The sequence below is a fragment of the Dromiciops gliroides genome, chromosome 1 (genome assembly GCF_019393635.1).
Source record: "Dromiciops gliroides isolate mDroGli1 chromosome 1, mDroGli1.pri, whole genome shotgun sequence".
Taxonomy (NCBI): Eukaryota; Metazoa; Chordata; class Mammalia; order Microbiotheria; family Microbiotheriidae; genus Dromiciops; species Dromiciops gliroides.
The window spans coordinates 225,190,782-225,204,965 of NC_057861.1; the positions used below are offsets into that span (position 1 = coordinate 225,190,782).

General features: G+C 33.9%; 1 protein-coding gene across 10 annotated transcripts in view; it reads right to left on the minus strand.

Moving 5' to 3' along the window:
* The window catches only part of PTPRM (protein tyrosine phosphatase receptor type M), a 1,039,589-nt gene that overhangs the window by 346,476 nt on the left and 678,929 nt on the right, over positions 1 to 14,184 (minus strand). For all 10 annotated transcript variants that reach the window (XM_043975661.1, XM_043975656.1, XM_043975655.1 and 7 more), the window contains one exon: positions 13,568 to 13,700. In XM_043975661.1, the coding sequence (XP_043831596.1) occupies positions 13,568 to 13,700 (133 nt within the window). The remainder of the gene's footprint in view (positions 1 to 13,567; positions 13,701 to 14,184) is intronic.

Genomic DNA, 14,184 nt, shown 5'->3' on the forward strand with positions numbered 1-14,184 from the left:
ATCCCCTACTGTAATATTTGACATTTTTTCATTGTAAGACTTCTGATTGAAGTGATTTGAAAAATGATGTTTAAAGCTGATGTTTATCAGATAAAAATACAATCTGAGAAAATGTCTATTAAATTAAAAAAAATAATACATATAGGGGACAGCTAGGTGGCGCAGTGGGTAGAGCACTGGCCCTGGAGTCAGGAGTACCTGAGTTCAAATCCAGTCTCAGACACTTAACACTTACTAGCTGTGTGACCCTGGGCAAGTCACTTAACCCCAATTGCCTTACTAAAAAAAAAAAATACATATTGATGATTTATATTGTTGCTGTCTAAAACAGGCAATGAATCTCAATATTATTAAAATGTAAAACTGGCTAAAAAGAATGAAATTTGGATAAGAGACTGGTTTAAGCAAAGAGAAACTTATTTTAAGCTGCTTTATAAACATACTAATTGACTGAAACAATACAGATAAAGTATAATTTTAAACTAAAATATCTACAATGAACATACATTGGCAAAATTTCTTGGTATTTGTGATGGCTACAAAATGCAAATATCTGGAATCTAATAGAAGGTGGAAGCTGTTCAAAAGGAAAATTCAATGTACTAAAATACTTAGACAAAATCATGACAGTAGGCAGTTAGGTGGCCTAGCAGATAGATTACCAGGCCTGGAATCAAGGGGATTCATGGTCCTCAGTTCAAATCCAGCCTCCGATACTTACTAGCTGTGTGACCGTGAAAAAGTCACTTAAACCTGTTTGCCTCAGTTTCCTCTTCTGTAAAATGAGCTGAAGAAGGAAATGGCAAACTGCTCAAGTATCTTTGCCAAGAAAACTCCAAATCAGGTCATGAAGAGGACATAGCCAAGCAACTACAAAAACCATATCACTACAATTTATAAGATACAGATATGCAATTACTTATTTTTTTTTTTAGTGAGGCAATTGGGGTTAAGTGACTTGCCCAGGGTCACACAGCTAGTAAGTGTTAAGTGTCTGAGGCTGGATTTGAACTCAGGTACTCCTGACTCCAGGGCCAGTGCTCTATCTACTGTGCCATCTAGCTGCCCCTATGCAATTACTTATTAAAGGTAGAAAAAACCTTTTTGCCATTTTATAAAATATAGCATCTTAATGATTAATATTGAGTGGATTTATTCTTACACTAAGACCCATGAAAATATCCTCAACCTAGGACTACCAAAGCAGCAGTAATGATATATAACATATATGGAGGTAGTAAAAATTATAATAGTTGTCTGCAGTGGTAGTGACATTGTAAATTTGTTTTAAATTGAGTAAGAAGCCTTCATATTTTCAGTACCATTGCATATTTTATTGGTGTAGGTAACTATAGTATAGTGGAAAGAGTCAGGAAAACTTGGGTTCAAGTCTCACCACTGACATATACTGATTGGGTTACCTTGGACAAGTCATTTGGTCTACTCTTCCTCCATTTGTCTATTTCCGTGTATATATTCTATAAGCAGATTTAGACAGACATTAAAGTCCCTTTCCTAGCCTCTCAAAACTTCTGGCATTCAAGCTCAAAGATGAATCCCTTACAACTGTAGAATTCTATGACTATAGGATTCTAAGAATTTTTCTGATATTAATGAACTAAGAACTGTCCTATATCACAATCTTTAGCTTTCTGATTTCTCTTTTCATTAATACTTGCTTTTAGCTTTTTTATACATCTTTAAAAGTCAAAGAAAAAAAAATGAGGACATGAATACTTTTAAACAGGCTTCTTTCAAGGATATGTTAAAACATCCTCCATTTCTTATTTAAATATTTCTCATTCAATATCTTAAAAACAAGTTTAAAAGCATAAAATAAATAGTAACATATTCAAACTATACAATTTGCTTTATTAATTGCAAAGCATCATGTAATTGGGGCTTATCATCATGTTTCTATTGATGTTGGCCAGTTTGTTAAATGTGCTCCAAGGATAAAGAGTATCAATTCACTTTGTTACATTTAGATATGGATATTTGATCGAGTTCATAGTAATTACTTTGGCTTAGGTAAGCCAATAGAAGGTTGTTTTGGTAAGAAGCTGCCAAATACAAAGGCACTTGATGCTTAGTGACTTGAGAACTGAACTGCTCATAAATCAAGGTCAGTCAGCTTCAGACAGGACTAAAATTAGAGTCTTGTTCAGACAAACTAGAGTTGATGAAAAAAAAAACACACAATAGAAGGAAGAACATTAGAGTGGAAATCTGGACTTTTTAGTGTGGCTCAAGACAGGCATTAAAAGAGAAGGAAGGCTTGGGCAGTATATAATCAGCACCAGGGAGAGCACCCAGTAAGCCTATTACTCCAATGAATGATAAAAAGTAGACTATGAACGTTTTTAAAACCAGCAGCTAGTTTGGTAGCCAGAAATCTTTTTGGATCCTGATTGCATCATGCAAAATATTAGTTACATTTCCCAGATGGATGGAAAATATCCAAACTTACTGCAGGTCAAACTTAGGATCCAAAAATGTCTTGACAGGCATGAACAACGGGATGACTAACAAGATCAAAGTTAATTGGGATACATAAAGAGTCCTGAACTTAGGGTCACATTTTCAACTCCACAAATAGATGACTGATGTGCAAAAGGAATATGGCTAGATAAAGATACATGAGAAAAAAACTGAATAGTTGACTAAACTCATTAAAGGTCAACAGTTTCCCTGGATCCCATTCTCTGATCTTTCTCTTAGGAGCCTGCTATTTTCAACATGCTACCACCTTTTGCATCTTCATACTCTCCCTCCCTATAATCTCTATCCCTTTCACCCTCAAACATTTTTAGGTGTCTTTATTTATACACCCTCATTTCCTCACCACCTCCCATGCTTATTTCTACCCTTTGGAGCAATAACCTTCTCTTACTCTTCTCTTTTACTGTCAAACTTCTGGGAAGGCAGTGACAAAAGTATTGGACTTGTCCTCAGAAAAACTGGGTTTGAAAGCTGGTTGTCATATGATCATGTGCAGGTCATTTAATCTACATTTACTTATCTATAGAATAGGGAAAATATTATTTGCATTTATGCTGGATAATAACACCTACATTAATTACATCTTGAGGTTTGCTAAAGAAATAACTTTGCAGGCTTTAAAATGAGACCTTAATCTCATCAGAGTTGCCTCAAGGAGGGGATTAACAAACACATACACAACTGGGTGGAGTAATCTATTCAATCTGGGCAGTAAATGAACCTAAAGTCAGAATTGGCTCAAAGACCTCTATCTCATCAGAATTTTCTCAAGGAGGGAATAACATACACACTCAATTGGGTGGAGTAATCTCTCTAACCCTGCAGGAAAATAGGAGGGAAAGGGGATAAAGACAGAGGGGCAAAATAAGGGAGGGCAGATTGGGGGAGGGGGCAGACAGAAGTAAATCTCTTTTGAAGAGGGATAGGGTGAAAGAAGATAGATAATAGAGTAAATATCTTGGGGAAGGGAATTAGGATGAAGGGAAACAGTTAACAATAGTAATCATGAAAAAGAGAAAAGGGAAGGAAATTTTACAAAAAATATTTATAGTAACTCTTTGTGGTGGCTAAGAATTGGGAATTAAGGAAATGTCCATCAATTGAGGAATGACTGAAGAAGCTGTAGCATATGATTGTAGTGGAATAATATTGTGCTATAGGAAATGACAAACAGGATGATACCAGAAAAACCTGGAAAGACTCATATCAACTGATGTATAGTGAAGTGAGCAGAATTAGGAGGACATTGTGCATAGTGACAGCAGTATTGTTTAATGAGCAATTGTGAATGATTTAACTACTCTCAGCAATACAAAGATCTATGACAATCCCAAGGGACTAATGACAAAGCATACCATCCATCCCCATAGAAAGAACTGATAAAAAGAGGACTTGTGGATTGTACATATGTAACCTATATCAGATTGTTTGATGTCTTATAAAGGGGGAAGGAAAGGGAGAGAGGGAGAAAAATTTGGAACTGTAAATCTTATGAAAATTAATGTTGAAAACTACCCTTACATGTAACTGAAAAAAAAATAAAATAAACATTTGTTGCACTGAAAAAAAAAAGTTGTACATTTGTGAGTTTTCATGATTGTTTTTGGAAAAAAAAATACTACCTACTCTTGCCCTGCAATCAGTCCCCAAACCCTTATTATCTGACTTCCATCTTCATTACTCCATTGCAGTTCTTATTTTGAAAATCACCATTGACTTCATAATCACCCAAACTCATGGACTTTTGGAAGCCTTATCCTTTTTTAACCTCTGCAGAATTTGAAAGTTTGTTGTTGTCATTGTGGTGTAGCTGTTGTCAGTAAAGTCTCATTCAGCTGTTTTATTATTTTCTGTCTACCATTATAGCCTGACTTTTTCATATTACAAAATGCATTTTAGGTGACTAATTCACTTTTTAGCTTTTATAAATAGGAGCATAGCATATGTACAGAGATATATGAACATACAAATACTTGTTTTGACACGTTACTGAGTCTCTTTCATTGTCCACAGGTAAGGAAAGCATATTATTTAAATTAGTTATTGTCCATTGATCTCTGTTTTGAGAAAAAGCACAAAATACATTAAGTAGTGTTTCCAGTATATTTATGAACTCAAAGTAGCGCATCTGAAAATGCAAACGAATATAGCACCAGGAGGAGGGTTTTTTCAGGAAACTGACAACATTGTGGTGTTCCAAACTGATTCCTACAGAATTTTTCAGAGAGAAAGGTTCATCACATGCTTCAACTTTTGCTTTGGCATCATAAAAGATGGTGGGAAGCATGTCCCAGGAAAGGAAATAAAAAGTGGTTACTAAAGCATAGGTATGAGAACTACTCATGTCATGAGAGTTGGAGTATTTAGGCAGTGGTGACATAGATGAAATAAAAGTAAAGTCAGATATTATTGCTTGAAAATTTGTAAAGAACTGAGACCCCAACATAATATAACAAACAACAACTGATTGAAGAAGAAAATAACTTAGACATGTCAGGAATTGCATCTGAAATTTATTATATGTCTAATATAAGAAAAACTATATATGATCTGCTCATCCATGATTAATTGTAAGTGACATGCTGCTATTTCACCAGCTACCTTTCTATCCACAAACCCCATTAAACCTCTGCAATTGCATGGGAAAGAGAACAGTTTGTCTTTATATCACTAGTAAGACTTAGAAATTAAATACTTCAAAATATTCATAAGTAATCCTCCCCTTGTTGGATTTTATTTCCCTTTCCTACTTGCTGTCATTAAAGAAATAAACAAAGAATAATGAGCCTGATAGATATTTCACATGTGTGTATGTAACATAGGTAATGACCTTCAAGTATCATTAAACTGGCAAATTGAGCTCATGTTGACACTTCTGAGAAGTAATGGTCTGCTGATTTAATGGATGGTTTCTGTCTTCCTTAGGGGCTGTTAGCAGATAAAAGTGGTTTGTAGAGTTTGGGAAAGTGATAAATAGGTACTTCGACACACTGTTTTGCTCCCAAGGCTAATCTTTGAACACTTTCTTAGGGAACTCTTAATGTAGGTAGTTAGTAAAATAAGAAAGCTAGTAAACTGAGAGCAGAAGCACTTTTTAGTTCATAGTCGAGGGCTAACTCGTTGAAGAATTAATGACATATGTGTACACACATATGCATGCATCATTTTAAGCATGCCACAATATGGTTCAGGATAAGATTGGTACAGATTTCAACCAAGTATATGATTCTAAACCCTTTCTTCTGACTTTATTACAAAGAGACTAGCCAGAAAATGGAGATCTCCTGAATGGAGGGGACCTGTTGGAGCTATCCTCTAGATTCATCATAGCTTAGGCAACAAGAAAACTGAACTAGGCATCCTAATGAAAGGAGGCAAATTTGACTTCACAGGTATCACTGAGATTTTTGTGGTATGAGACCCATGATTAGGGTGTGGCCCTGGCAGTATATTCCTCATTCAAAAGAAATGAAAGGTGTACTGAACAGTATGCATTAAGGAGGCATATTTATGTCTTGAAATCTAGGAACCAAAGGAGAACTGTAGTTGTCACTATTAAGGTAAAGATCAATGGAGGGACAAACAAGAAATTTTGTCCTTGAAGTATATAATGGACCACCCACAGTGGTCAAAAAGAGGAAAATGATGAAGAGATCAGACAAAACCTGGACAAAGTCATGATACGGCAGTAAAAGGGACTTCAATTATTTAGGCATCTGCAAGAATTCATTCTGTGTCCAAAGAAAAATAGTTGAGGACTTTTTGGGTTTGACTTAATGATGATTTCATCTTTTAAAAGGCAGAAGAGCCACCAAGAAGGAATTCTATTCTGGTTCTTATTCTCACTAATAGGAAGAAACTAGTTGTTGGGGCTTGAAATGAAGTCAACCTTGAGAGAAAGCAAGTACTTGGGAAATTTAACACAGGGAGGATCACTTATAAACAAATCTCATTTTAAATATATGTGTGTTCATATGTATATATGCATGTGTATACATATGTAAGAATATACATATATGCATATATGCATATGCATATTCCTCCCAGAGAAACCAATGTTAATTTCCTGAAATGCCACAGTGATTTGCCTAAACCTCTCCTTTGAACTTATCTTATTCTCTTTTGTAGAAGTTATTTGTTTACCATGCTTATTTGATGGTAAGCTTCATGAGATCAATGTCTTTGGTATATCTATCTATCTTTGGGTCCCTTATGGTGTTCTTATGTGCAGGGTCTTCAGTAATAGGTGCTTAATCATTGTTTGTTGAATTGAAATGAATTGACTAAAATCAAGGGAATAAATCTTCACAGACGTTTCCAAGCTTTGTGTATGCTGCTGCATATTAAGTGAATACATTCTAAGCATTAATCCAAATTCAAAAGACTCTATGTAATAACATTTTCTGGCTAGTCTCAGAGAAAAAGAATTTGAAATAGAACAATGTATGAAACTTTGTACAGAGACTGACCCAAGGAATTTTCTCATAGGATACCTTTCACTCTAAATGGGAGAAAAAGTTCCACACCCTACATAAACAGACCTTGCAAAAGGCTATAGTTAATGCTAAGTTGCCTCTAGCTACATGCTGCTGACATCTCTTTGAAAACTGGGCTTTCATCAAATTTTCTCTCTTATCTTCTTTGTTTCAAGATGCCTTTAGAAATATTTCCCATTTTTCATGGCCATTTTCCTGGTGCTAACAGTATTGTTTAAACACTAGAGAATATTTAATATTTTATCCCATTTTCTGAATTTAAGAATGTATTTCTCTTAAAATGTGTGTTTTTTTAAACAACATAAGGGACTACAGAATGCTAAAACTAAAGTTGTTTCATTTACCTATATTATACCCCATTGCATTTGTATGCATGCTTGTACATCAGTAGAGGGGCTATCATATCTCCCTTCCTCCACTGCTGAAAATTGTTCTTTTATGTTTTTTTTCTTTAAATCCTCAAGTTCTGGAACTATCTCTTTACTGCCAATTGAGACAGGAGTATTAACATAATTAGTACAAATGTCCTCAGACTTCTAAAAAGATATAGAATGATTTTAAAAACAACAATAAATATAATTAATCAGCATATGAACATTGGTATTTGCATACTATATTCTGTCAAATGTGTTATTGAGATAAATTATTCTGTATGAAAACTGAGGTATTTTCATTTGTATAAAAACATTTAATTACACCTGGAAGAAGTATGATAAAACTAAATGTTTTATGCTCAAAATATTGCATATGAACTTCAAGAAGCTAAGATGATATGGCTTAATGTTAAAACACAGGAAAGCTATTTTTTCATCTATTTTTACCTGATGCATATTCTTTTGGGGGGGTAGATTTTTATTTCTTTCTTTTTTATTTTATTTTCCTTATCTTTATAAGATTTCTAGTTCCATTTTTTCTTTCTCCCTCCCCTCCTTCTCCCGTCCCCAAGAGAGCAAGAAATCTGATATAGGTTATATATGTACAATCACATTAAACATATTTCTGCATTAGTCATGCTGTGAAAGAAGAATCAGAACAAAAGGGAAAGACCTCAAAAAAGAAAAACAACAACAAAAAGTAGAAATAGTAGGGTTCAATCTGCATCTAGATTCTACAGCTTTTTTTGTCCCCCTGGATCTTGGAAGCATTTTCCATCATGAGTCCTTTAGAACTACCTGATGTATAGTCTTAATGTTTAACATATGCACCCAATGAAAAAAAATTTACTAATTTTGGAAGGAAATTTAAGTAGTCAAATTACATATGGAATAAATAAACCTTAAAAACAATAATTAACAATAATAATAAACATTAATAAATATCAGGATGATAATGTTTGATACTGTATATGGGACTAGAGCCCAAATAAGTTTAGTATCCACTAATAGGGCAAGATCATTAGGAAATTCATCAATCGGGTCATAAAATAATTCCTTTATTTAATCTAAATTCTCCATGTTTTGTTATTGTCTCCATTGTCTCCATCTTTGTGATAATGAGTTTGAATTACATAACGATGTAAGAATTTCACAAGTTTTGTTTTTTCCAAGAGAGTCCCATGTTCAGTTAGGATTCTTATAGAATAACAACTCTCTAAAAGACACAGGGTATTGCTTAAGTTAATAATCAATGTTGATTCATAATAAAACTAGGAGACCTTAATTTATGATTCTCCATTAGCCATAAGGTAAGACTTCCACTAACAAAAAATAAATATAAAGCTAATGACTCTTCTTCAGTAGGACAAACATTGATTTATTTTATTATTTTGGGGGAGTGTGCTTTTTTTGTAGGTCTTCTTTGGGACAAATAAATATCAATACTATCAGTAGACTAGTTCCTATTTGTGATCAATGGTATCCATTTTAAAGAGGTTGCCACAGTTTGGATAAACTAGCAGTGCTGAAAAGAAGAATATTAGCTTCCCTAAAATCAAGCTTTTCCAAATGAGTTAACGTTATCTGTGTACAGGTACTAAGGATATTTATATGAGTAGTTGGTAAAAGTGGAAATTTACCTATTCTGTAAAAGGCACCCAACATCATTAATAGTTGTACATACTTAACAAAAAAAGATCCTTTACTTAAATAACAAAGCATAGACAACTATTAAATGACCTGTTTGCTCTATTTCCAGAGATAAAAGACATTCATAGCAACACTAGCTGTTGTTATGTCAGAGAAAACAGAAATATAGAGCCGGAAAGTGTCTAATCTTAGAGATTATTCACATCTTCCCTTCTTTCTCACTCATAATTTTATAGATGAGGAAACTGAAGCCAAGATAGAAGGTTAGTGTCTCCAAAGGTCACAGAGCATCTTAGCAGTAGAGTCAAGATTAACACCTGGGTATACTGGCTTCTAGTTTTTTTCCACTCTACCATGTTGCCTCTAATTAAATTAAATTAAATTTTTTAAAAAATTCAAGTAACATTTTCGTGCTTAATATTACTTTCTACTGATCTGGTTTTAAATGATTAAAATAAATGCACGTGTTTTGACATCCTGAATACATATGCAATAAATACCCAGAAGACTCCATATTTATGACTATTTACATAGTCTTCATGGAGCAGTGGTCAAAGACCATGAATGAGTAATAAAACATGAAATGCAAAGTGTTCATAATATCATGAAAAGATACTCAGAGAACTGCTAATCAAGACAAATTTAAGGTAGTATACCATAACTAGTGGAATGACAAAATTCAATGTTGGCAAGAGTATGGGGAAACCAGACTGCAAACTAGTGCAAACATTCCATAGAGTACAATGACTGGCACACTTCCTTCCTCCCTCCCTCCTCTTCCATATTGTAATATGGAATCAGAGTTCCAAAAAAATCATAGATTTTGGTCCTCCTTTCCTGTACTTCCTCCCTTTGTCCCCTCCTATCTTCCTCCCTCTTCTTCCTTCCTTACTAAATAGTATTTTGCAGAGTAAAATGAAACACAAACCTAACATTGGTTTTTATCCAGCATTTTGTTTGTTAGTTTATCCCCAAAACATAGAAAAGTACCTATCTGCATAAAAATATTGGCAGCTGCTCTATTTGTAATATTGAAAAATTAGAAACAACCTATATTCTCAACAATAGCAGAATGTCTGAACAAATTATAGTACATTAGTGTAATTTGGATATTATAGTGCCATAAAAATGACATAGATGAAGCATACAAGGAAATGTCCTAAGAATTATGTATAGTAATACAGAGTAAAATGAGCAGAACCCAAATTATACACACTGACCATAAATATGTAAAAGAAATAAAGAAGGAAGGAAAGAATTAAAACATGTCTAAAGGTGGTAGAACTCTGGGAGGTGCTACATGGGGAACCTAGAACAAAATATTTGCTTGTTTGTTGCTTCTTAATTGTATGATTCTTCCCTGCAAAAAGCTCAGAAATTGGAATAAGATTTTGCCTGTTTGTGTGTTTTATTTGACTGATTGTCTTTGTTGATGGCTATTAAGTTAATAATGAAAAAAGTGTATCATATTATTCATGATTTCCAAAAAGATGGATGTTTATATAACATACTGATGTTGGAGATTTTCTCCTGGATATCATAATTCAAGATTCAGATATATCAAAGGCAAATAAAAATAGTGGCATATAATTTGTATGGTGTTAAAAATGATTATGTGGTAAATAATCATATGAAACTGATACAAGTTATTGGTATTTACTTCGGAGTTATACCCAGGCCATGTGTTACCCTAGGCAATTCTTTACAAATGTATTATTTATAACATAACCTAAGTGACCACCCATGAGACTCATGTAGAATAATGAATTAATATACCCACAATTTCTCCCAAGAGGGCTGTTTAAAATTTTGTTTAGGTCACAAGGGCAACTGGATCAGTGGTTTCTGTCAACTTACACAAACATCCTTAAAAATGCCGCATTTCACAAGGATTTTCTTAGTGTGTATGTGTGCATGGATGTATGTATGCATGAATGGAATAATAAATATATTCCCTTTCCCTTTGTATTATGTTAAAAATTAATGTCAAAGATATTATATGTATAGAAAAATGAGTTGAAGGCACAGGTAAGGAGAGAATATTTGAGGGAAACAGAGGAATAGAGAAGGAAAGATGAGGAATAGTTTTAAAAAGAGGAAGAATGGCCTTAGGAAGCAACTTTTCCACAACAATCCTGTGAAGGAGGAACTAAGGAAAAAACAACACAAAAAAAAAGGGAGAAGTATAGAAAGTAGAGTAGATAAAAGAGATTGAGAGATTAATAACAGGGAGTAAGAGGAAGGGGGAAGAGTGTGAATGAGGAGATAAGTGAGAAGAGGAGGAGTGAAGAAAAGAAACACGGTTAAGGAAAAGGTATAGGAGAGAAGAATTGGGATGGAATTTACGGATTACAACAGTTAGAATTTTCCAAAACGCCTACTTAAAGAACACGTTTTACTCTTTTTTAGAAGCAACTCATATTTAAGTTTAAACAATATTCTTAAATAGCAAAGTACAAAACATCTCTAAAGTTAAATATGAATTGTCTAGGGGAGTAACAATGCAAAAACAAAAACTAAAACTAACCAATTTCTTCACTTGTGATTTGAAATAGGTGATTAATACCATTGTTTTAGCAAAAATTCATGCCCCATGAGAGATTCTTCTTGACTTTTATTTTCCCATAACAGTGATTTTCTAATCTCTTTGCACTGTCTTTGCCTCTTTTGCCACAGCCTGTAAAAGGCCCAGGTATAAGGAGCTGGCACCTGTAGCTTCTGAAGGCTGCTGATCTCTTGTTCAGACAGACATTCTAGGATTTAGATTACTTCACAAAACACTGACCCAAGTGGCAGGTAGTAAGTTAAAGTATTTGCATCAAGGGAGAGAGGTGTGTGCAGAAAAATAGCACAATATATTTCCTTAGGGTGGGAAAGCACAAGTGATCTTCAAAGCCCAGACAGAATAGAAATAACTTGGCAGACCATGATGTGGGTCTGGTGAATCAGAATCTGAGAGAGAAGAAAAGAGGGCTCTTTTATTAACACTACCTTATTTACCACTAAGTATATTATGCATCCTAAAGCATTTACCAAGAAACAAGCTAAAATAAATAAAATGAAATATGTTTAAGTATTTTTATTGTATATCTGTCTTATCAATTAAACTATCAATTCTAAACAGGAAGGGATATTTTGTTGGGTGTGGTGGAAACTTTTTCCATCTCTCTCTACAATTTGCCAATCCCCACCCTAAGATATAGTAACTGATACTGTGTTGTACAGTGAATCAACAAATTCTTCAGATAACTACTGTGAACCTTGATTGCCATATATATGCAAATTTTTAATGAACTTAGTAGCTTCTCATATCACTAGTGGCAAGCTCCAAAATACTTCATCCCCTTTTACAAATTACTTTAAGATACAGACATCATCTCAAAACAGGCAGAGCGAGCAACTAACTGCACATCCACTGTCTGAGGACCAGTTTAGGTAAAGTTTAGTGAGATTTATCACCAAAAGTTTGACTATCAAATAAATGATCTTATTTTTTGTCAGCAAGGATAACTCATGAAATTGCCCTCTATAGGTGCAGATAATGTTCACGTCAATGAAATCACAGTGCTGTCAAATGGAGTTCTAAAGTAAAAATAAAAGTTCAGGGGTAAGTTAATTTTTAATTGCTTGGCTTCTTTTAAAATGCTAAGCATTCATTTTCCATCAGTGTTTTAAAGCTAAGGGGAAACCAAACCATTATTTCTTATTTATGTCCCAATTTCAGGAAATTTAAACTGTAACTGTTATCCATAGTTGATCTTTTTTTCAAAGACCTGCTGAGACACAAAATAAAACATCTTTATTCTCCCTATTTGGGTTGGGTGTTGTTCTAGGGTACACTGTTCAACTTCTTCTCTTTACTACTACTGTGTTCTCACCATTCCAGCCAGACCAGTTGCCACATCATTCTCCATATCTTACCATCTCTGACTTTTTGCTAAAGTGGTTTTCCTCCTCTATTAATCTAAGTCTATTTTCCTTCAAAGAAATACAGATATTTCTTGTATATCTTATTCCCTTAATAAGCCTTGAGACCAAAGGAAGTACATGTCTTCTATTCTCTGTATTTTTTCCACCTTCCAAGAACAATGCTATATAAGGAGCTGGAGTCAACAAATTCTTATTAAATGAATGAATAAGCCAACTAACCAATCAACCAACCAACCAATCTTAGCTGCTACCTGAATGATTTAAGACCTATACTACTTTCAATAGAAACACTTGATGAGATAGAGCATGATTTTCACAGGAAATAGGTAATTCTTTGTTTATTTAGCTATGACAGATCATGGATAATATATACAAAATTAAAACAATTTACTCTGTGATTTCTTTCATCATATATCCACAAATATTCACAAAAATCCCCCAGGATGTCAAAATAACAATCTCACAGGAAAAATAACCCCACAAAATCTTCCAAAACATTTTCAAAGCTTGTATCTTACACCAATCTGCCATCTGAATATTTCTCGCCAATATCAAAATTTAAAGAAAACTCTAACAGACAGCTAACAATATAGTAAGAATTTGTTTGAAGCTCACCTTTTCTTCATTACCAGTACAACCCCCAGAAATATAATAACGAACAGCAAGATGCCTGCAATGACTCCAGCAATCTTAACTGTATGGTCGGTTTGTTTTTCTGGCTCTGGATCTGGTTTTGGAGTGGCAGCTCCTAAAGATGCAAAGAAATGAAAAAGGCAGAAAAGAGAGACATAGAGTGAGAATAAAGATGTTACTTTAAAAAAATTATTTTGCTGAATTTTACATAGGAATAAGACTTATCAGAGCGAGCAGACAGTATAGCTTTGAGTTTTTTAAAAACAGCTTTCATATGCACTGAAAAGAGCATAATTATCCATATTGTTCTTCAATATTTTGCTAAACTATAATATGTTGGATAGCAAACCCATGTTTGACCCTTTTATAAAAGACTCTTCTCAAACACAATTTCCTATATTTTTATTATCTCTGTTGGCTCCCTGCTTGTCCTGTCTTTTAAAAACTTGCTAACAACACAATAGCTATCCTAAGCCTTTATCCAAATTTGATTTGCTGGAACATTTTCCTCAATTATTTTTCATAAATGAAGCAGTAATTCCAGAACATATTAGCTCAAACACCTGGAAAAGTGAGATAAGCTCATTTACCATGCATTT